Source organism: Daktulosphaira vitifoliae, unplaced genomic scaffold, assembly GCF_025091365.1.
Source record: "Daktulosphaira vitifoliae isolate Bord-2020 unplaced genomic scaffold, ASM2509136v1 Scaffold_2, whole genome shotgun sequence".
In the NCBI taxonomy this organism is placed as follows: Eukaryota; Metazoa; Arthropoda; class Insecta; order Hemiptera; family Phylloxeridae; genus Daktulosphaira; species Daktulosphaira vitifoliae.
In genome coordinates, this window is record NW_026099573.1 from 37,916,292 (window position 1) to 37,940,092 (window position 23,801).

A 23,801-nucleotide genomic window follows, 5' to 3' on the forward strand; every position below is an offset into this window, starting at 1 on the left:
TTTGATAGCCGTTTTCGCCGTGAAAACAAGTCCAGAGGTCAAATTTTTTTTTTTCAAATTAAAGTATATTACATTAACTTTAATTTAAGATATATATAAAAGTGTCAGACCTTCCGGAACACTTTCAAAAGTTAAGTTGAAAAAGTTCTACTTTCTATATGCATTTTTTATATTTGAAGCCCCCCCATATATAGGGAAATAGTCTGATTTAAAAAAAAAGTATATCCAATGAAAGATGTATATAAATACTACTTCTCATGAAAAAATTGTATTGATCCATACATTTTTTAAAAAGTTATAGCACTTTAAAGTAAAAAATGTAAATTATAAAATCGAAAATTTTCACACAAAAATAGCATTCGGTAGCCGTTTTCACCATGAAGACAAGTCCAGAGGTCAAATTTTTTTTTTTCAAATTAAAGTACATTACATTAGCTTTAATTTAAGATATATATAAAAGTGTCAGACCTTCCGGAACATTTTCAAAAGTTAAGTTGAAAAAGTTAAGTTTTTGTGAAAAAGTTGTCATTTTAAATCCGCCCCTGTGGGAAGAAAAAAGGTCAAATTTACAAAAAAAATATACCAAATGATAAGTAAAGAAATCAAGCATCTATAAAAAAAAAATTATATTCATATGTTCATTTTTGAAAAAGTTACGGCAGTTTTTAGTAAAAAAAATTGAAAAAATTTCGAAAATTAGCGATTTTTAAATTTGTAATTTTTTTGGAGGTTTCCCCCATTTACGGGGAACGAGGGAAATTTTTTCAATTTTGAAGGGTAATGTCTTCGACTAGATACGATTTGTGATATTTTGACGTATCGTTGAGTGAAATCCGTTCGGTGAGAGCTGAGAAAAAGTGGTAACAGACACAAAAAAAAAAAAAAACACATCATAGTAAAACCAATACCTTCCTAGCTTCGCATCGAAGCTAAAATATAGAAGTAGTATATATTGTATTTCTATGTAAATTATTATTTGAAATCTTCTTCTTCTTTTTCTTCTTGACCCTAAATACTTAAAACTCTCCACCTCTCCAATCACGTCCTCGCCTATTGTCACAGATCTCAATTCACCTACCTTGTATTTCTCTATTAATTTCATTCATCACTATAGAGACTAAGCAGAATCTTGGTGCACTCCTACTTTAACCCGAAAACCTTGTGATACTCCTCCTACTTTCTCCAAATATATAAATACCATATACACAGCTTTTTCTTCTTTTCCCTAAACTTTTCTATTAGTTACCTCACAAAAAATACTGACTTCATTGTTGACTTACCAGGCATAAATCCAAACTGGATTTTAGATACCAATGTCTCATTTCTTATTCTCTTATATATTGGCTTTTCCCAAATTTTCATACTATGACTCAAAATCATTATGCGTATATAATTTCCACACTTCTGTATGTCACCTTTACCTTTAAATATCGGCACCACAAAACTATTCCTCTATTAATTTGGTATTTTCCCTTCTAATAAGATATTATTTAAAAGTTCCTTCAACCAACTTATGCCAACACCGCCTAATATTTTCCATACTTCTAGTGGCACTTTATTTGGTCCTACTACTTTATTCGTTTTCATTGATGCCACAGCCTCCCATACCTATTTTTCACTAATTAAATCTACCAGTCCTTCATTCCACAAGATATCCTCTAATGTCTCTTTTGGGTACTCCTCATTCAATAATTTTTCAAAATACTCTTTCTACCTTTTTTTCACATCGCCATCACTCGAGAGTACTTTATTATCAACACTTTTTATACACCTTGTATAATGATAATCTTTAGACATTTTCTCTTTTATCTTTACAAGTCTATAGATTTCTTTCTCGCCTTCCTTTGTTCCTAGCCTGTCATACAATTCATCATACCTCTTAAACTTCGCCTTACTTACTGCATACTTAGCTTCTTTGCACAAGCGTTTATACTTCATCCAATCTTCTCTCCTTTTGCTCTTCTACCATATTTTAATTTCTCTTTCTTATATTCTATGATTTTTTGAACGTCTTCATCCAGCCACCAGGTTTCATTACATTCTACTCTTACTCTCATCAACAATCTCCTTTGCAGTATTCTTTAAGCAACTAGCAAATCTATTCCACACATCATTTATGTCTCCTTCGACATTCACACCGTTCTCTCTTTTACCGTCTATACAAACTCTTTTTCATTTTCCACTTTCAATTTCCACCTCTGGATCTTAGATTTTCCCCCTGTGCTTCTTCTATTTTTGTTTATTTTTTTTCCGGTAAATCAAAACTCCATTACCATCAGTCTATGTTGTGTAGTTACACTATCGCCTGGTATTACTTTACAATATTTTACTCGCTTTACACTCTCTCTCTTCCACATAAAATAATCAATCTGTGATCTATTCCTTCCACTCTTATAAGTTATATAATGTTCTTTCCTCTTTCTAAAATAAGTAATAACCATAACAAGATCATACGATACTATGAAATCAAAGATTCTTTCTCCACTTAGTTTCCTGCACACAACAAATATAAACTTTTCTCCTCTTCAATATTTTTACTAATTCTCTATTTCTACCAGTTAATGTTCCAACATTCCAAGTATCTATTCTTACTTTGAAATTTTTATTTGAAATGATTTTTAATATTGTGGTCGATGTATATTTTGTTAACATACGTCAATATTGTCATCTCTAAGAAATTTTAGCTGTGTTTACAACTCACAAAAAATCACTTGGAAAACTTAATTGAAACAACTTACTTTATTTTATGCTGTTTACTTGGTTTTTGATAAACTAATTTGGAAACATGTTTATGATTTAGGAAGCTAGCGTCGAATACGTTCTCTACGTCATAAAACTTGTCTTTAGTGACACCATTAAAAGTATCGATTAAAAATACTCGATTTTCAGTTCTATAAGCCCAAGACATTAATCCGTTAATTTTTTCGTCCCAGTGAATCTGAAAAAAAATTTTAAATACATAAACCGAACGTTTAATAAGGACTAGAATGTTTGTATTTGACACTATTCAATGACAAGTAATCCACTCAAAACACATTAATCCGATAAATTTTTAACTATGCTAAACAACTCATGTACCAATTATATAGACTCTGTATAATAGATAATAAAAATGATAACAGGCCTAATATAATTTTTCATTACAGATACTACAATAAATTATTCAGATAATTTAATTCAGAATCCTTAAATTTTAAGTATTCAAGAAAATCTTTTTTTTTTAAATTAGTAATGAGCATCGATATGAACCAATTTGCATTACAATTTACAATTTTTTCTTTAAACCTATATAGGACCGAAATTAAAAAAAATATATATATTAACAAGATGCTCAATAATAGTTTAATGTAAACTGAGGTTATTTTTAATACCGTAATCTTTAAACTTAAATAAAAGTTATATTCGGGTAAGCAGGATCGAATAGGCTAGACGATTTTTATGATCAGTGATACAAAGTATTCATTAAGTAAGTAAGGAAACAGGTCAATTGTTATGAACAATAGAAATCCGTTTCCTTACTTACTGAACACTCCTTATATGATCGTATCATGATTAATTGAGAAAATTCAGTGGACTTCTTTAATTTAATGTTCCTCGTAAATTTTATGATATGCATAGTCACTTGTAGGTAATTATAATAATATTATAAAGCAATTGATAACCATATAATAGCAGCCTTAATTTACGCCTTACGTAATTTATGAAACAGTATAATATATCAGGCACAGTTTATTTATAAATAATCAAAATCCTTTAGTTTTGACAAGTGTTTTTCTGAAAAGAATAACAGATAGGTTTGATGTGTGTATATGAGGCCCCATATACACACATCATAGGTTTTAACCGGATATAAAGCGATAACAATTTTCATTGCTTACATCGCACGTTATGTTATTAATATTGAAGTGTTAGTTTTTTTCTATGTTGAGTTGATTTGATTTATTAAATATTTTAAAATTAGATATACAAAAATTCATAAGTGGTTGAAAAAAGATGTCTACGATGAAAGGGACTTTTTGAAAACACCATCTCAAATTTCTGATAATTTAGGAGTTGCATCCTTTTCTTAAAAATGACACTGAGGAGTAATTTTTAAAGAGTAAAAACTAAATAGATTATCGAAAGCCTATTAGATAAATATCTCGATTGTTCCTTTTTTCGAATTCGAAAATATATGTAAAAAAATTGTTACTGTTTATTATTATATATATATATTTTTTTTTTTTGACAAACTTATTTCTATAGTATAAAACCTTTTTATCGTATCCTATTGTACCGTATATAGTTTTCTAAATAAAAAACTAAAAGTATTTTTTTGTATTTTTCTATAAAAAAAATACTAACCTCACTGAAAGTAGCAAACTCATAGTTCACATCTGGAGCTCGGTAATGAAAGAGATGAGAAATGTATTCAAATTGGTTTTCTAGCCTTAAATTCCCGACAATTGAATACTTATTTGTAACATTTTGTGGTAATATTAAATTAGTTGCAAATGATATGTTTCGTAATGATGGTATCATGGCTGTTGAATTAGTTTGAAATCTATATAAAAAAGTAATTAATTAAAATTTTACAGAAAGTACAAAAACAGTAAGTTCCATACGTCCATTTGTTGTTAGCTACAACACGAGCTCCAAAAGTCAATTGACTTATACTATTTTCAGGTGCAACAAAATACATTTGTGTGAATAGTTTTTGGAATGACATTCTGTTTAAAGTATACTCAACATCAACAATCCCCCAAATTTGATGAGGTAGAGATAGCACCCAGTCGATGTTAAAGTGTCCTTGCAAATATCTCGAATTCATAGAACTCCTAATTACTCCTTTATCACCTATGAACCTGTTTTTTTATTTTATTGTAAGGTGTTAAATTAATATCAAACATATGATAAACAATATTTTTTTTTATGATTTACCAGAGCTTTACATCTCCCAACAATAACGTTGATATACCATCTATTATGGATTCACCTTGAACATTGACAACGTATATACCAGGCCTTTTGAATACTAAAGAACTTTTTACAAACATTGCTTCTGATGTATCTTGTAACGATGCTATCTAATATAAGTAATAAATATATTTTATAATGTTAATTTAAGTTCTGTAAAAAACAAAATTATTTTTATTTATTTAAAGCACAGAATATTAATAATAATAGAATATTAATAATACTTCATGTGATTAGGTAAAAAATTTAAAAACATGTAATGCATATACCTCTACAGTAGCCATATTTCCTTTATTTGTGGAAACAATAAGGGTATTAAAGCGAATTATCTTCTTTATCGATTGCAACATTGCTAGAATTTTATAACCATCAGAATTTTGCTGAACTTCCATTAATATACTACCAACGGCCTTTTCTTCTTTGGTTAAGTGAGCCTCAAGCTAAATAAAATGTAATATTAATGTATCATTAAATTATAAGTATAAAGATTTTTTTTTAAGAAATAATAATGAAATTTACAGCTAATGGACACGAATGATTGGCGGACGCCCAACCACTTATTCTATAAGTTTGATCTCCAAACATACTAGCTTCAATTGACCTTCGACCATTTTTATTGATCAATACACCCAAAAAATGTACGTTTCTAAAAAATTTTAGTTTTATATTATACATTAATTTTTAGATGTTCTAATAAATACTAAATAATTGTATGACATTGAAAATCTTACTTAAGACCTTCAAGAGACGATTCAAGATTAAGTGTAACAGAATCTTCTTTAAGCTGAGCTCTTGCTTTCATTTCAGCTTTTCTAGAATAGTTTAAATATGATTCCAAAAAGTAAGTTTTCGAGTTAACTTGATGGAAGTATTGTAGATTTCCTTGGACATGACTAAGTACAGCAAAGGGTGTAGTGATTTCACCGTTTAATTTTATGAAGTTGTAACCATCTATGTGCCATGAACTTTTGATGTCAAATACAATTTCGTTTATCTATTAAAAAAAAAATTAATTTAATATGTAATTATAATATTCTATTTTTTATACTCACGTAAAAACTATTTGGTCTACTTATCAAAAATTCAACTTTTTTTTCGATTTCAGTGTAGTCTTTTTTGACGCGCACTCGGAATACTGGAAGATCAAAGAGCTTGGAAGTAATATCCACGTCTAATTCAGTATCAAAATATCCTTCATAAACCTGAGAATAAATTTTATAAACTTATCTAAAAATCTATCATAATACAGATATGAATAAATTATAAATTAATAGCCAATAATTGAATTTGAAAAAAAAAATTAATAAAACTTATATATCTTTATTAGAAATATATTTTTATTTAACAATTTAAGAAAATTACCTCCATATTTCCTATTAAGTGCAAATTGGTATAGTTGGTTTTCACTGTTATATTAGTTTCGTAAAACTGTTTTAATATTTTAACAATTATGGTAGAGTTACAAAACTCTAATAATTTGAATGGAGAAGTCAAATAAATTTGAGTCATATATGTACCAGAAGGTAAGTTACTCGGTGCATCTGGATCATCTGAAACTTCCGTATCAGGATCGGACAAAGACGTCATGAAAAAATCCACTTCTAAAGTTGTCTTCATATAGTAATAACAAAAAAATTATTAATAAGTTTCTTATGTGAAACTTAGTTAAAACAATATTTATTATACTTAAACAATTACCTTCAAAATTTTATTGAAATTGACTATTGAGACTATAGAATTAGATGCTATGTGATTTTCATTTTCAGCAAATATAGAAAATTCAGAAAATACGTTTGAAAATCGTTCATATGATGTATTTATGTAGAGTTCATTTTTAACATCCATGAAATTCTACAAAATTATATTAAAAACACACTATAATATCATTTACAAATTTATTAAAAGTTATGAATACTAATAATTTGATTCTAAATTTATTATTTAATAAAATAAATAAAAGAATACCATTAAAATATACTTGTATTTTAAAAATTTTTAACAAAAATGAGAAAAAATTAGATTAAAAAAAAAAAAATTACTTTCAAGTAAAGTTCATCAGTCAGTGACACGTTGATAATAATTGCTGACAAGCCTACTTGTGTTGTATACTTGATATCGTATTGTGACACTTTACAATGAGCCATTACAGACGGGTAATACGCTGTATCAATTTCTAACAGTGCTTTGTATAAAACAATTGGCATTTCTTCGTCTTCGTCGTAGTAGTACTCATTTATTTCATCTTGTTTTGGTATAGTTTCATAAAGAAGTTTCATTCCAATCTAAAATAAAAATTACAGTTTGATGAGTCCATTTATAACAATTAATTAGTAAAAATATGTATGATACTGTGTGGGATAAAAATAATTAATTTAACTAAAAAAAATTAATTTTAATTAAGATGTAAGAAAATTATTTTTTCAAGTTTTTTGAAAAAGCCGTAACTGAAATAATTTTTATTAGAACATTAAGTTATACTTAGAAGTATTACGCTTAATAAAATTAATAGATTAATATAAGTAATATTATAAGATGTAAGTAAAATAATAATTAGATTTAGAAAAAATGGACGTTAAAAAAAGCATATATTTCAAAATAAATTGTAATATATATTTTGATTTAATCTTAAATCTGAAAGTTTACATAGAAGTAATTGTTCTTCAAAATATCCTAAAAACTTTTTACAACAAAAAGTATACAGCATCAAAGTGTTTAAACATAAACTATAAAAATGACGAGGATTTTTGTTTTTAATTATATGTGGATAGGGGATAAAAATACTTCCACAGCCTCTCTGCCAGTCGTAAGATGCAACTAATGAGGTTGCGTCAGGTCGGCAGCCGGTGTAAAGTTTTGTCAAAGTATGAGGAGTCTAGAACAGACTTAGGCAGATAGTCTCATCTCGGATACATGCGAGAACAACAAGTGGGAGGAAATAAAGTAGTTAGAGACGAAGAAAAATTAAAGAATAATGTGTTTGATACCAGCCGGACAGCTTATGTGCTAGCTACAGGACTACCTAACACTTGTAGTGTCAACAGTGTAAGGACATCATCATTCAATTCTAAACTGGACTCATGTTTAAGAGAGAAAGATGGATATAAAGTAATAATAGGAACGTAGAATGTTGGAACATTAACTGATAGAAGTAGAAAATTAGTAAAAGTATTGAAAAGGAGAAAAGCTAACATTTGTTGTGTGCAGGAAACTGATTGAAAGGAAGAGAAAGCAAAGAAAATAGATGAAGGTTATAAAATAATACTCAGGTAAGATCAAAACAAAAAATAGTGTGAAGATAATAATGGATGAGGAGATAAAAATTAAAGTAGTAGAAGTAGTTAGGAAAAGTGACAAAATAATAGTCATAAAATTAATCTTCAAGGAAAAAGTTTTGAATATATTAGGTACCCCAAATAGGATGTGATGAAATAGACAAAGAAGTGTTTCGGTGAAATATGAATATATTATAGTATAGGGTAAAAAAGAAAAAGCTGTATATGGTATTTATAGATTTGGAGAAAGCATATAATAGAGTACCGAAACTTTCGGTTGGGTTGGGTTATGTCACCTATGGAGGGTAATTTGCTGCCAAGAATTTGAATATTAGTTGGGCCAATTAAATAAATAAATTCTCGCGTCATTTTCAAATATCTCAAAAAAATTAATTAAGCTGAATAAATGAATAAATAAAAAACACTAAACAATACCAAAACGCATGAACCGCGGAACAAACGAGTAAAAAAAACAAGTTGTAAATAAAAGTGGCGAATGATTAGATAATAAATTGATCGTATTACTAAAGTAGCCAAACTTATCAAAATTTTCCAGTTATTGTGATCATTATCAAATAATGTAAAAGGTCTAAAGTGCAACAATGAACACAATAATCTTGCTTAGTGACAAAAAATTGGAAAATTTCAGCAATAAATAAACTAGATATTCACAACATGTTTAAATGTCAATTATGTAAAGAAATACTAGTACTTTCATTGACACCTTAGTGTGCTAATTTATAAAATGCATTTTTTTTAACTTATATTATAGAGTATATTTTATAATCTTTTTATAATTTATTTTGAATATATTATAATCAGTTGTCCCTGTAAACGTAAATACTTTTATAATTGTTTGATGTACCGAACTATTCAAATATTTTTTTGTTTTTGTCCTGGCGAGGAAAAAAATCAACCTACGAGAATTTGCAAAGATACAATTTATATAGAAAATATTAAGGTCTATAATTTTTATTCTATACAATTTTTCGCTTTGAGCTTTTGTTGTNTGTTCTATACAATTTTTCGTTTTGAGCTTTTGTTGTTGAGATATTAGACGAAAACTAAAAAACCACCCTATTTAGTGGATTTTCAACCCTCATTCGGCACCCGAAGGGGGTAAGTAAATCTTACGAAACTCAACAAAAATCATTATTATCTAAAAATAAACAAAATTAGGGGGTGCCGCACAATTTATTATAAAGTTGAAAAATAAGGACCAGCCTAACCGAAAGGGATGATGGATAAAAGAACTAGAGAAATACAAGGAGAGTTGCTGTGGTGTTCGTTGACGATATAGTGTTAATATAAGAAAATAGAATTAGTTGATTTGATCATGTTATGAGGAGAGTGGAATCGGAAGATGTAAGAACAGTTATGGAGATGAATTTTTAAGTAAAAAGAAATAGAGGAAAAAAAGAGATAGAGGGATGTAATTGAATGCGATATGAGAACGGCTTTTCAGTGTGTATATGATGAATGAAGATCATGTCAAGTGTATGTTTAGGATAATAGTGGCTACTCTGAATAGTTGGGATAAAGTTGAGAAAAAAGAGGAAGATTCACAATTCTTTTGAATGGTGTAATTGAAATAATATATCATATAATTTTAAGGCTCGTATTAATATTGTTTTAATATTCAATTTAAATTGTTAAAATTTAAATCATTACTTTTTATTGTCAAATTTTGTAAATTATTAAATAAGTACTGTAGAAACACATATCAATTGTACTTGCGTTAAAATCATAGTATAATATATATATTATAATGTACTTACCTTGGAATAATCCGGTAAAACCGCCATAATTTTGCAATCAATGTCATCAATTATGTAAACTTTTACTGTGGCGCTGCTATAGTTGAAATTTTCTAGAGGAGTGAAGATTTTCAATCCATATTCTAAATCTGACCAACTTTCGTAATGTGATACACCAGTAAATCCTAGCAAGAAATGATTCCATCCAACTCGATAATCCACCTATTTAGAAAATAGTTAATGAAATATATTCATAATGCATCAAATTTTTATGTTAAATCTTACAAATTCACTATTGAGTTTTCCGGTAATCAATAATTGCTTTAGGGGATCGACGGGAGTGTTTATTTGCAATTTTATATTATAGTATGATAAGTTTTTATAATTGTATAACAATTCACCTCCTAACTTCAATTTTTCTCCATAAATGTTAAAAAACAAATGTTTATCTCTTGATTTATAACCAAATTTTCCATATAAAACTTTATAATTTTCATAAGGTGTGATTAGTCTAAGTAATATTTTACTGTTGTCTAGAGGCTTATATACACCTTAAAAACGTAGAGGTTTGGTATTCATTAAATGTTTTAAATATGATTTTTTAGTATATTTACCATGAAACTCGGCTGTAAAGTTACTCTCGTCTATTTGTAATCTCATGATACCTTTGAGTTTTTTTTCTTGAAAACCAACTTGAGTTTCAAAATTGAACATTTTATAGTAAAAAAAAGGCGTTAAGGTACTTATATATCCACTGTAAATAGTTTCGGTTTTCGTAGTATTAATTTTACCCATTATAGATAATGATATTACGTATTTTGGATTAATCTGAAAGAGGTAATACAAATAAAATTGGTACACATAAACTTTATAAAATCATATACACCTGCAATGAGATACTCGTATTGAAGCTGTTTGTTCCATAATTATGGTTGATGTAAACACGAATGGCATTCAAATCTTTTAAAGAACTTTTTACAGCCGTATTAAATGAAAAACCAAAATCATCTTCTAAAGTATAATAACCTGATTGAACATCAAAATTTAAGTACTGTGTCCCTTGCCACACCGCACTACCGTTAGTGTGCAAATTTTGGGGACCAATAATGATTCTAAATAACAAAAAAAAAATTTTTAAAGTGCTTGATATATTTTCTAATTTTATACATTTATTTTCTAATACATTATGCAACAACATATCCAGAGATTAATAAAAACAAATGTTGAGTACCTTTGTTCATACATAGTTCTCGTCCAGTTATCAAAAGGCGTTAACAATTTACATCCTATATATCCGTTACCTTTTGAAAGCAAATCATTTTCAAGTAAAAATGAAAAATCTATTTTTGACGTTGGATTCCATTCAAAAGAACTCAGAACATAATAATGTTGACCTAATGAATGTTATTAGATAACTTATACTTTAAAGATACAATGAGAATAAATTAAATAGTTTAGTTTTCATACCAATATATTTCAATTCTAGATCAGTTTTAATTATCCGACCAGGGTATTCGACAATAGTAAGACCGTAAAATCTTTCACCGTCTATTATATCGCTAGTATTGGTTATAAATGTGACATACAACTTTTGATCTGGATCTCTATTGGCATCCCATTTTATATCAAAGACTACATGAGAATTCCATTCTTTTGCAAACCCTTTTCCATAGATTGATACATCTCTATATCTAAAATATAAATTAATGATTTTTAGAGTCTATGAATAAAATGGAAATAACATCTATATGATAATTACTGGTCTAGATGTATGTCAAGTGTTAATTCATGTTGTGCCAAATCTATTATATTACTTAATGAATAAATACTAGTATTCAGTTTTAATTCTCCTAAGGATTCATATAGCGTGTCTGAATGCGCAATGTGTCTCAATAAAATTGCATGTTTTGTATTATTATGATCCACCTAGCAAATAAAACCATATAAATCTTTTATTTTTTTTTTTGTGCAATCTGTAAAATAAAAGTTTTTACCCATGATTCAATTCTGTACTCTTCGTCAGATACGTAAAGTTTACCCATAAATACTATGTCATTAAACATATGAGACTGTATCAAAAGTTTAAGTGTATGACTTGTCAAATAATAAAATGAATGATCCTGATAAAGCCCTCGGGCGTTTAAATTCTGTCCACTAAACCAAGTACCTTCAAAATCAATCTTAAAGAGAAAAATAAAATTTCTTTCACATCATACGATGAATTACTTTTATAGTTCATTCAGATACTTACATCATATTCGTTAGCAACTTTTTCTTTAACAACAACGTGAACATCTAACGGCTGCTTTGCTGACGGTGTAGTTATTCGTAGTCGACCATCAACATTAAGTAACAAACTCTGAGGCGTAAGAACGTCTAATTTTATTGTAACATTTTTATCTATAAGAAAAAACAATAATAGTTTTTAAAATATAATTCTAAATTATTATAGAATTATATATATATATATATTATAGGTATACCAGGAGCGTATTGAATTAATACAGCTGTATTAGACGTAGTTTGTGTGCTCGCATAATTTGTTATAAATTTAAACATAATCTTTTCTGACGGTTTTGTAATGAACAAGTTCAAGTTAATTTTACTACCAGAGTAGTACTTAATTTGGGCAACTCCAAATTCAACGTGTAATTTTTTGTTGTTGTCTTCGAGGTACGGATAGTTAACGAAGTCAACGCGAAACTCCGTATGTCCTTGAGCTTTCTAGTTTTATTAAAAAAAAAATGTTGTAAATTTATTTACAGTATGTCTCAAATCTTAAATAGAAATTGCAGTGTCAAACTACGTTTAAATTAAATTTTTTTTACTTATCAGTAATAAATAAAAAAAACAAAACTAAAAAATTCCATTTATAAAATTTTCAATCCCTTTTTAATAAAGAATTTTAAAACCATACCTACTCTATTAATTAAAAGGCTTATAACTTCAAGAGTATTTGTTCTAAAATTAATATAAAATAGTCAACATTTTTTATAAAAAACAGAACTAAAAAATGATAATTAAAAATGGAATTTTTTTAGTTTTTGTTTTTTATTTATTAGTGATAAAATAAAAAATATACTTTAAACGTAGTTTGAGGATGCAATAATTATTTAAAAAACTAATTTCAACAAAATTATGATTGTATCAAAAATTATATGCGTTGTCAATTAGGTCTTAGACATATTGTATTACTTAATTTTTCTATTAACCTTACAAAGTAATGAGTTTTATCAATTTATATGTAAACAAAAGATAATTTAAAAAAAACAATGGGTGTTATGAGTACGCGCGGATGAAGTATAACTTCTTTTAGAGTTATTCAACTGATAGAATATTAGTTTTGTATTGGAATAAAATAAAAAAATACACCTAAAAATTTTATTTTCAATTGAAGTTATTTTAATTTATTATTATTAATTTTCATATTCTATTGCCATGAATGATATAATGGGTTTATGATAACTGAAATAACTTAATAAGACGTTATGAAGATATCGTGTGAAAATTGCATTCATTTTTATTTTTTTTTTAATTTTATGCTCAATCAAAGTTATTTAATGCATTTTAACTTTCGATGATACGATGTTAAATTATATTATAAAATATACTATATTAGTTACAATTATTATTTATTAATAATAGTATATAGAGGGTGATCAGTTTGTCATAAACTACTCAATTACTCACAAAATAAATACAATATTGGAAAATGAAATTTGATTAAATTTTAAAAATAGTTTCTTTTAGTTATATATAATTCTTGATTTATTAGCTAATAATTACTTTTTAGAATTATCCCAAAACTTAAAGGTATGTGAACTTTATTTTTTTTTAATAGTAAGTAACACACATAACAAACTAGCCTATGAATTAGGAAATAATCTAATTAAGAAAATGACCAGTCGATAACAACTCTGGGACCAGTATTTTAGAAGTTCTTAACAATTCAAAGCAATGAATAGTGGTGAGGAGTAGGTGCTGCTATTTTTATCAATAGTTATTTCCCGACCGTACTCTTGTCCTGCCTAAGTATAAAAATGAGAATAACATCCAAAACACTGGTCCAGAAAAGTTATTATCGAATCAGACTAATTAGATAATTTTCTATTTTATAAGTTAATTAAATATGTATGTTACCAATTAAAAATAAAAAACACATCATAACAAAATTATTATCTTCTCAGCTTTGCATAGTGTCTAAAATCTATATAAATGACATCTATATAAATTATAAGGGATTATCCTAAAAGTAATTATTAGCTGATAAATGAAAAATTATATGTAACTAAAGAAAACAATTTTTTTCCCAATATTGTATGTATTTTGCAAGTAATTGTACGGTTTATTATAAACTAATCACTCTGAATAGATAATATTATGTATTAAAATATATTTTTATTCACATTAATATCTTCTTCTTTTTCCTAGCCTTAATCCCAACTATTGGAGTCGGCCTAATATATAATAAACCTTATCCTAAACATCTACTTGACATGATCTTCATTCATCATATACACACTGAAAAGCCGTTCTCATATCGCATTCAATTACATCCCTCCATCTCTTTTTTGGTCTTCCTCTACTTCTTTTTACTTAAAAATTTATTTCCATAACTGTTCTTACATCTTCCGAATCCACTCTCCTCATAACATGATCAAATCAACTAATTCTATTTTCTTATATTAACACTATATCGTCAGCGAACATCACAGCAACTCTCCTTGTATTTCTCTAGTAATTATATCCATCATCCCTTTCGGTACTCTATTATATGCTTTCTCCAAATCTATAAATACCATATACAGCTTTTTCTTTTTTACCCTATACTATAATATATTCATATTTCACCGAAACACTTCTTTGTCTATTTCATCACATCCTATTTGGGGTACCTAATATATTCAAAACTTTTTCCTTGAAGATTAATTTTATGACTATTATTTTGTCACTTTTCCTAACTACTTCTACTACTTTAATTTTTATCTCCTCATCCATTATTATCTTCACACTATTTTTTGTTTTGATCTTACCTGAGTATTATTTTATAACCTTCATCTATTTTCTTTGCTTTCTCTTCCTTTCAATCAGTTTCCTGCACATAACAAATGTTAGCTTTTTTCCTTTTCAATACTTTTCAATACATTCAATTACATCCCTCCATCTCTTTTTTTCCTCTATTTCTTTTTACTTAAAAATTCATTTCCATAACTGTTCTTACATTTTCCGATTCCACTCCTTCATAACATGATTAAATCAACTAATTCTATTTTCTCTCATCTTATCTACTATTCACGCTTTACCTATACTCCTTATATGCTCGTTCCTAATCCTATTTTTTCTGGTCACTCCACTCATCCATCTAAACATTCTCATCTCTGCTACACTCATTCTCTGCTCTACTTTCTTATTAACTGCCCAACACTCTGAACCATACATCATAGATGGTCTCATTACAGTCTTGTAGAATTTACCTTTCAGCCTCATTGGAATTCTCTTATCGCATAACACACCAGACGTTTCTCTCCACTTTAACCACCCGCACTTAATTCTGTGTCTTACATCCTCGTCAATAACACCACTCTTTTGCACAACTGACCCTGAATGCTTAAACTCTCCACCTCTCCAATCACGTCCTAGCCTATAGGAGAGGTGTAAAGTTGTATTATTTACATTAATATACATTATTAATAAAATTTATAGATATTACATTTATTTATATTATATTTATTTAATTATTTATATAAATTTACGTAAGGGATAGCCTGGTTTAGTGGGTAGAAACTTATGTGTTCGGCGCACGGAGTCCTGGGTCGATCCCCAGGGTATCAGCGAGATTTTTCTTGTAATTTTTTCATTGGCAGTGTCTGCTCTCTGATGTAAGTCATTCTGAATACCTTTTCTGTCCATCATTTGTCTAACAAAGAACTATCTTTGACCCCCTTACTTATATAAAACGGACCTTTTGTAACATGATAAATTCGGGAAATAGATAGATGTAAATCTGATCTTTTTTTTTTATTAATACAAATAAATATAATACCTTTAAATTTCATTATTTATACATAATATAATATAATAAAATTATTTAATCATTATTTTTTATTAAATATTTATTATTTACAATTCATTTATTTTATTATTAATAAAAAGTACATTATATTTTATATTTTCATTAATATTAAGTAATAATATAAAATGTATAGAATTTCTGAAAATTAAAGTACTGTGCATTTGTTATTAAATAAAAATTTTTAGAATTTGTTTAATTAATTTTTTGTAATTTTTTAAAACTCGCAGTGTATTTAATTAACAAATTATAAATTTATATGTATTAGCAATAAATTATTGTTATTAAAAAGTAATTTATAATTAAAATAAATATTTTAATATTAAAAATCAAGTTGTATGAATCTAAACTTCAAAATATTTAATTATATTACTACAATAAATTTCAAACAATCATAGAACCTAAACGCTTACGTTTATCAAATATATATTTATTAAATATATACGTTCATGGAACAATAACATTTTAATATACCTAATATACCTAATAGACAATAAAATTCGTTTAACAAACGTTTATATTCGCGAAAAAATAGAATTTTGACCGCATACCTAATAAAACAATAGAATCCGTCCGTGACAGCCAAACGTTACAGCCGAACGTGACGGATGACTGTAATGCCGACCAAGATACGCGACAATCTTTATTTTTCGGACTCTTTGTATAGAAGTATGACTTCAAAAATTATAGCATTATAATCCCTTTAAACCAATCTCTTTAAAAGGTCTCAAATTATAATTGCTCTTTTAAATTTAAAAGCTCAAGTTTTTTAAAAATTCTTTAAAATTTAAATAAAACTCTCTTACTTGGTATGTAGTTGAAATAATATGATTGATGTGAGGATATGCTGAAGATTCTAGTTGCATATTTCCTTGAATTGATGATAATGCTTTTGTCGATCGCTCACTAATTTTAACTTCCAATTTAACTGTTTCGGGATTTATTGATTGATCAAATGTATATTCAAAAAGTAAATTAAGTGCAGTAGACGCATCGCTAATCTTGATATAACCTACTATTGTAGAATCTAATCTGGCTGTTTTAAATGTTAAATTAATATCACATTGAGATATTCCTTTTTTTTCAACCCATTCATATTGACCTAAAGAAAAAAATTATTTTGTTAATTTAAAGTGATCACTTTTTATTGATTCACATGTGAGTACTAACCCTCAATTTCGGCGATTCTTTTACCATTTATATCTAAATAAGCTTTAGGTAAGTAACGACGACCATATTTTTCGTTTTGAATTATGAGTTCCGTTAGGAAATCAATATGTTTAAAATTATTTATGTCTAATGAGAATGTAATTAATTTATGCATCGGGGAATTTTTATATTGACCTTTAATAACAATTTTTTAATAAATAGTTTTAAATTAAGAAAAACAAGAAAAAAATTATTATTTTAATACCTAATGATTGTAAATTAATAGTTCTGCCCTCGACTAATAGAGTGAAATTTTGAGTTTGTGAATCCATTTCTATGAGTGCTTTCATATAATGTTTTATTTCCGATCCAGGTGTCTGATATTCGACGCTAATAGTTGAATTTTTCTAAAATAATAATAATTTATAATTAAAAATATTTTGAAATTAAGCAAACACCTACTTTACTAGTTAACCATTTGTATTCTAAAATGTATTTATTAACTTTCGTATCAGATTTTTGTAGAAAAACACTCAATCTTAGAGGACCATTAAATATAATCATAGGTGACTTGATAATTTCAGTAATATTAGGAATTCGATAATTAGTATAAAGTTTAAGTCCCATCATTTCCTCTAAAATAGGTAGACTGTAAGGTAATGCAGTTACATTTACAGCATTTTTTTGAAAAGTTGGCAGATCAATTTCTAATTTATGATTTTCCAAGTATAACTCCGATCTAAAAAAAAGTTGAATTAAATTCACGTTTTATTAAATATTTAATTACTCACTCTATGCTGATGATATCTGATCTCGTTTTTGGTAAATTGAATACTAAAGAGACAAATTTATAACCTTTTATTTCAGTTGTTCCTTCTAAAGCCGTCGAAGAAAACAATTTAGATTTAACTTTAGCTTGAGTCGTTTCATAGTGGAGATCCATAGTCATCGATCCTTCTAAATTCAAAGCCAAACTAAAGCACAAAGCAAAGAGGTTAATTTAAAAATAAATGATACAACATTAAAATACATTTGAAACAGTTAAAAGTAATACCTAGGGTGCAATTTTCCTTGTAATTTAAATTCACCAAGCTGTTTAAATGCGTCAGAATTAATATAACTTGACATATTAAAGTTAATAACTGAAGTACCAACAACATCTAAAGCAAGCGGCATTCCGATGCCAGTAGGTACAACATACTTTAGGTCCATGAACATTGCTGAGCGATCATATTTAAATTCCTACAGATAATATAATACAAAATAATAAGTTTTAGATTATACAATTTTATTAAAATATTATATTAACTTTTCCATTCATAAAATTTTTCATAATGTTATAAATGTCAAATGATTTGATAGCTTCATTAATTTCATCGACTCCATTTAATCGCAAGAACTTGATTTCATTACCAAACAATTTAAATGCCATAGAAATCTATAAAATATATTTTTATGTAAAACATATAAAGGAAGTAGAATTAATCTTAGTTTTTATTATGCGAATAAAACAAAAATAAATACTTATACATATATATATATATATAGGTTTATGTTATATAATCAAACCTTTGGTGGTGGTATATTTTCAGATAAAATATTAGGCAGAGCATTTATTCTATCTCTTAGAGTCTCCGGTAAAATACTCCGTACAACACGCAACATATCTAATCCTTTCTTGACTTGTTCTGCACTAAATACTCCACCTGGTTTGAATAATGCTTCCAAATAAAATTCTAAGCCCTCACCATAAACTTCTACCTATCAATACAAAAATTAATATTAATATCAACATTTTTAAAGATTAAATTAATGATGTTATTTAAAATAAATTATTTACATCTATCACATTAATGTATTCACCAAATAAACTTAGTGTCAGGTTTGATGTAATTGATCGAGGAATATATGATTTTGGTGAAAATATAACATTGCTGTCAATTGACACACCTATATTAGTTTGGGAAACATAATATTATTATTCCAAACTAAAATGAAATACACGTAAACATACCAACTCCATATTCACTTAGTAAAAAGGATAATTCATAATTCCTTGAAAACTTCCGTATATCTGTTTTAAACTTTTTCGAAATATCGCCAGATAGCATTGTTTGTATTTCTAAATTGTAGGGAATAGATGATTTTTTTAAATTCTTTAAATGAGTGTAAACAAATGAACCAACTGAAAGCAAAAATATAATAATATAAATCTTATTTGATATTGCTACAACATTAAATATATGAACCTTGGTTAACTTCTTCTGTGTCCAATGCTGCTACAATATGTCTTACTACACTGTAAATAGGACACCGCATAACTTGTAAATAAGCGGCAATGCGTACTTCTGAGTCTAAAGATTGGTTAAGATAATTATTTAACATTGTGGGCCTTGTGGTATTACATGGAAATCGTCTAAAAATATAATATTTTTATTATAAAAAGTTATAAATGTATCATATTTACTCACCTAAACGCTTTAACACCAGAAACTCGAATTTCTGATGCTACATCATCATTCATGATTACAGAATTGAGTGTATTAATCGTATTTACAGACATTAATCCCATATTTCCTAAACTTTTCATCCAAACTAATGCCTTGCAAAAATAATATGTAGTACAATAAACTTGGTATTTAATTTAGCTAAATTGAGTGATATATTAATAAAAAAAATTAACTTTAAAGAGTTACTTACTTCTTGTCGATTATTATGAATAAATACATTCTGCTTGATTTTTTCTTCGATAAAAGCCACGTTACTTAAAAGTTTTATATCTTCTGTGCAATCGGAGTTTTTTCTACAGTAAGTGTGAATAAGAGATGTGATACTGAGCAACGTGTTAGGTGATACATTTTTTTCGTAAATTAATTGAGATATTTCATGAACCACTTGAATATCAGGCCTAATATAAATCGTATAATGATAAAATGTACCAAATAAATTATCAATTAACTACCTGTCAAACATGGCAATTGCTATTAACCACTCTTTTGATATACTTTCTCCAATAGAACCTTCCCGTAATATATCTTTCATCAAAATTACAGCTGGAGGTGTACGAATATATGCCAAAGCACTTTGAAAGTGTTTCCTTTAACAAAACAGTATATTTTTTAATTCAACTGTTATTTAAAGTAAATTTTTATATTAAAGAAAAACCGAAAAAGTATTTATATTAAAACATATTACTTATTTTTTTTTTTTTTTTCAAAAATTTAATTTTATAAATTGTCTTACATAGCTGATGGACATAACCCATTGCGTGTACTATCGTATACATTTTTCAAACCACCATAAGTTAATTTTCTAGCAGCTTGAATAACTTGATAAAATTCACTAGGAAAATCGGGGTTAAATTGTCCCTTAACAAAATCAGTTTAAAAAGAAATATTTTACTCAATATTAACGTTTTCATATTTACTTACTTCACTCATACGGCATAAAACCTTAAGAACTCTCATCGTTTCTTCGGTATTTGTAGAGTCTGGATTAATAATTAAAACATGGTTAAATAGCAATGGTTGTCTTGATGTTATATCATATGCTATTAAACAAATCACAAAATTATTGACAGGCTTATCTTCTTCTCTAGCTATCCTTAATCGGGGAGTCAGTATAATAACTATAATAGCTTTTAAAGCCAATAATACACCATAAAGTGCAAAAAAAATATACAATTTCGAAAAAAGGATAATGCAATTATTAAGTCAATGACGAGAAAAGTGTTATCGCTTTTACGAGTCACTGTATAGGTATAATATAATAAGTCTATGAAGTAATCTATCGATAACAAGAGTATCAAAAAAATAAAACAAGTCTCGATTGATTTACCATATTTTTTATTATATATATATATAAATGGCATAGTTACATTCATCAGACGAGTACACATATTTTTCATTAATCAACTCCATTGTTTGGAATATTTTTGTTCTTGCACTATTAGTCTCATTACTAGCCAATGGCTGAAAAGAATGTTTTTCCTGACAATCTATCTTAACAATTATATGATGATCAATGTAATGATAGCAAACAATAAGAGATTTCACTGGTGACCATTTATGGTATTTCTATAAAAGTAATGAATATTAGTGATTCAATTATTATTATCCATGTATTTAAATTTCCACAAAAAAAAAAAGAGCCCAGTAAATTATTAATAACTAAATATTTTATAACTAGTCATGTTTGTAATGTAACTAGTTTATTTGTGTATGATTTTTATTTTTTACGTTCTTATAGGCCATTAGGAGATATAAGAGAAGATTTCTTTATCGTGAATTATACGAGATGTCCTGTTAGTGTATGATTAACTATTTATAATCAATACTTACGCTTTGAAACACATATGATGAGGTAGGAATTATTGAATGCATTTGGTATCTTTCTGTACATTCCGAAATGTCTTTTACTTTATCTACAATCATTTGAGTACCATTTGATTTCAGAAAAGAATATGTTGTTGGACAAAAGCCATTAACGTCTCTCTAAAACATTACACTTAGAGATTAAATATTAATATTGTAACTAAAAACTTAATAATTACATATTCATTATTTTTATGTTTTTCATATGAATATTTTATTTACCTCTGCTACATTGTGATGAATATCAAATCGTTCCATACGATTCTGGAAAGCTGATAATATACCCTTTTTTATATTTAATGCCCATTCTGATTCACCATCATCTGGACAAACAGTACTGATATGACCATCGTGGAATGAAAATCTAAAATTTGATTTATTTTACCAGTTATGTATTTATATTAGTCAACATTCAAAATTTGAAACGAGACTTAAGTAATTTATAGACCAGCAGAGTCGTATAAAAGATTTGACTAAAGAGTACCATAACTTTATCACACCAAGAAGTTTCATTTTTTTACTTATCACTTATTAATTTAGAAGATAGTGTGAAAAGAAGAATTATAGCTCACCATTATTTACTCCCATACATTAAATTACCACCCTTAAGAACTTTTAAGTTTGTCATTTTTACCTTCCCAAACGTCGTCTTAAACAAGGATTTACTAAATAATATACAGTAGATTTTTATAAGCATATTATATTTTAGACATAACATACCGTAACATATGTTCTTCGAGGTCTTTATATCTAAGATCGTCGTCTAAATTTAAAATATCTTCTTCCTCTACTTCGGCAGTATAAGAGTTTCTATGTTTTACTCCCTTATGAATTTTAGTTTCACTAATCTACACAAATTTAATTAATTTTATTATTTGTATTATAAGTATAAAAAATCAATAATACGATTGATTTCTACGACAATCATGATTCATATCTTACACTTAAGATTCCATCACACTGAGTAATATGTAAATGCACTTTAAAATTAAATTCTGCGATGGATGCTGTATTTTTCGATTTATCAAACGTCGTTTGGATCCTGATTGCGTTTTTATATGTATATTGAACATTGGGTAAATATTTAAATTTTCCATTATCTATAATTGAGGAACCATTTTAATATTAATGAAATTTATTTCAACTACAAACAACACACTTACTATGACAAGAAGATCTTGAGCAACTGTTATATTTAACAGTATCTAAAAAATAATAATTAATTTATATATAAATAATAATTAATTAAATTAATTTTTCTATTTTTAATTCATCCAAACTCTTATGCTAAAAAAATAATAGTAACTTATTCAATAATAACCAATCATTTTACTAGACTAACATAACAATGAATACTATTTATTGCGAATAGATAAACTTTTTTTAAATTATATAAATTTGAAAATGTCCATAATAAAATTATTTTATTTAAACTTGTCTGATCAAACCAATTAAGAAAATTACAAATTTAAGAATAAAATTGTAAGTTTTATTTATTTTTATATGTATACAAAAATGACAATAAGAAACATGGCTTAAAGTGTTAACGTTTATTATGAAAAACTAAATAGTTTTGAAATACCATCCCTATTAAATAGGTACCTGAAATTTATTTTTACTGAAACTATAAAATATTTCAACAAATTCAATATTAATTTTAAAATATTGAGTGGAATTATTTTAAAAGACATTTTGGTTTACTTCTGAATGATTAAAAAAACAAATATTCTATAGTTCTGTTTAAAATATATGTAATAAATAGTATTCATATTTGTACGAAAAAAAGATCAATCTTACAAATATGTAAAATTTATTATTTTTAATTTAGTATTTTAACATTGCTAAAAACTTTGAAGATCGAAAAAACAATTAACCAGATTTTTATAACTAATTTATTAACTCTATATGAATAATTGTGTGTATTTTATAATTGGAAATTTTATAGACTAAAATTTTATTTTAGTCTATAAATTTTCGTGTGAAAATTCTCGATTTTATTATTTATATTATATTTAACTTTATAATGCTATAACTTATTGAAAAGTTTATGGATCCACACAATTTTTTTATGAGAAATAATATTTTTTAATAAACCCTTTTTCATTCGACATACTTTATCTTAATCGAGATATTAATAAGGAACCAGCAGATCAAGTAGCTTTTGGAATAAAACACCAATTTTTTTAAAATTAAACACTATCTAAAGATTTGCATCGAAGCGTTT

General features: G+C 26.8%; 1 protein-coding gene across 2 annotated transcripts in view; it reads right to left on the bottom strand.

Annotated features, from left to right (window-relative positions):
* Positions 1-23,801, bottom strand: part of LOC126898616 (uncharacterized) — a 59,884-nt gene that overhangs the window by 34,247 nt on the left and 1,836 nt on the right. Inside the window, exons 2-44 of one of the 2 annotated variants that reach the window (XM_050672854.1) lie at positions 22,741-22,782; positions 22,520-22,677; positions 22,298-22,425; positions 21,800-21,941; positions 21,545-21,697; positions 21,082-21,280; positions 20,636-20,754; positions 20,448-20,572; positions 20,167-20,301; positions 19,905-20,112; positions 19,676-19,806; positions 19,454-19,620; positions 19,219-19,389; positions 19,045-19,154; positions 18,774-18,965; positions 18,514-18,642; positions 18,259-18,446; positions 17,996-18,178; positions 17,667-17,943; positions 17,470-17,611; positions 17,226-17,399; positions 16,862-17,157; positions 12,469-12,709; positions 12,237-12,385; positions 11,980-12,165; positions 11,745-11,911; positions 11,453-11,676; positions 11,217-11,379; positions 10,872-11,097; positions 10,600-10,813; positions 10,271-10,536; positions 10,007-10,207; positions 6,996-7,238; positions 6,655-6,807; positions 6,319-6,567; positions 6,009-6,158; positions 5,688-5,950; positions 5,476-5,602; positions 5,226-5,396; positions 4,921-5,066; positions 4,605-4,844; positions 4,345-4,543; positions 2,739-2,938 (exon numbers count right to left, since the gene is read on the bottom strand). In XM_050672854.1, the coding sequence (XP_050528811.1) occupies positions 2,739-2,938; positions 4,345-4,543; positions 4,605-4,844; positions 4,921-5,066; positions 5,226-5,396; positions 5,476-5,602; positions 5,688-5,950; positions 6,009-6,158; positions 6,319-6,567; positions 6,655-6,807; positions 6,996-7,238; positions 10,007-10,207; positions 10,271-10,536; positions 10,600-10,813; positions 10,872-11,097; positions 11,217-11,379; positions 11,453-11,676; positions 11,745-11,911; positions 11,980-12,165; positions 12,237-12,385; positions 12,469-12,709; positions 16,862-17,157; positions 17,226-17,399; positions 17,470-17,611; positions 17,667-17,943; positions 17,996-18,178; positions 18,259-18,446; positions 18,514-18,642; positions 18,774-18,965; positions 19,045-19,154; positions 19,219-19,389; positions 19,454-19,620; positions 19,676-19,806; positions 19,905-20,112; positions 20,167-20,301; positions 20,448-20,572; positions 20,636-20,754; positions 21,082-21,280; positions 21,545-21,697; positions 21,800-21,941; positions 22,298-22,425; positions 22,520-22,677; positions 22,741-22,782 (7,747 nt within the window). Of the gene's footprint in view, positions 1-2,738; positions 2,939-4,344; positions 4,544-4,604; positions 4,845-4,920; positions 5,067-5,225; positions 5,397-5,475; positions 5,603-5,687; positions 5,951-6,008; positions 6,159-6,318; positions 6,568-6,654; positions 6,808-6,995; positions 7,239-10,006; positions 10,208-10,270; positions 10,537-10,599; positions 10,814-10,871; positions 11,098-11,216; positions 11,380-11,452; positions 11,677-11,744; positions 11,912-11,979; positions 12,166-12,236; positions 12,386-12,468; positions 12,710-16,861; positions 17,158-17,225; positions 17,400-17,469; positions 17,612-17,666; positions 17,944-17,995; positions 18,179-18,258; positions 18,447-18,513; positions 18,643-18,773; positions 18,966-19,044; positions 19,155-19,218; positions 19,390-19,453; positions 19,621-19,675; positions 19,807-19,904; positions 20,113-20,166; positions 20,302-20,447; positions 20,573-20,635; positions 20,755-21,081; positions 21,281-21,544; positions 21,698-21,799; positions 21,942-22,297; positions 22,426-22,519; positions 22,678-22,740; positions 22,783-23,801 lie in introns of those variants that run through there. The other variant, XM_050672855.1, reaches the window with a different exon arrangement.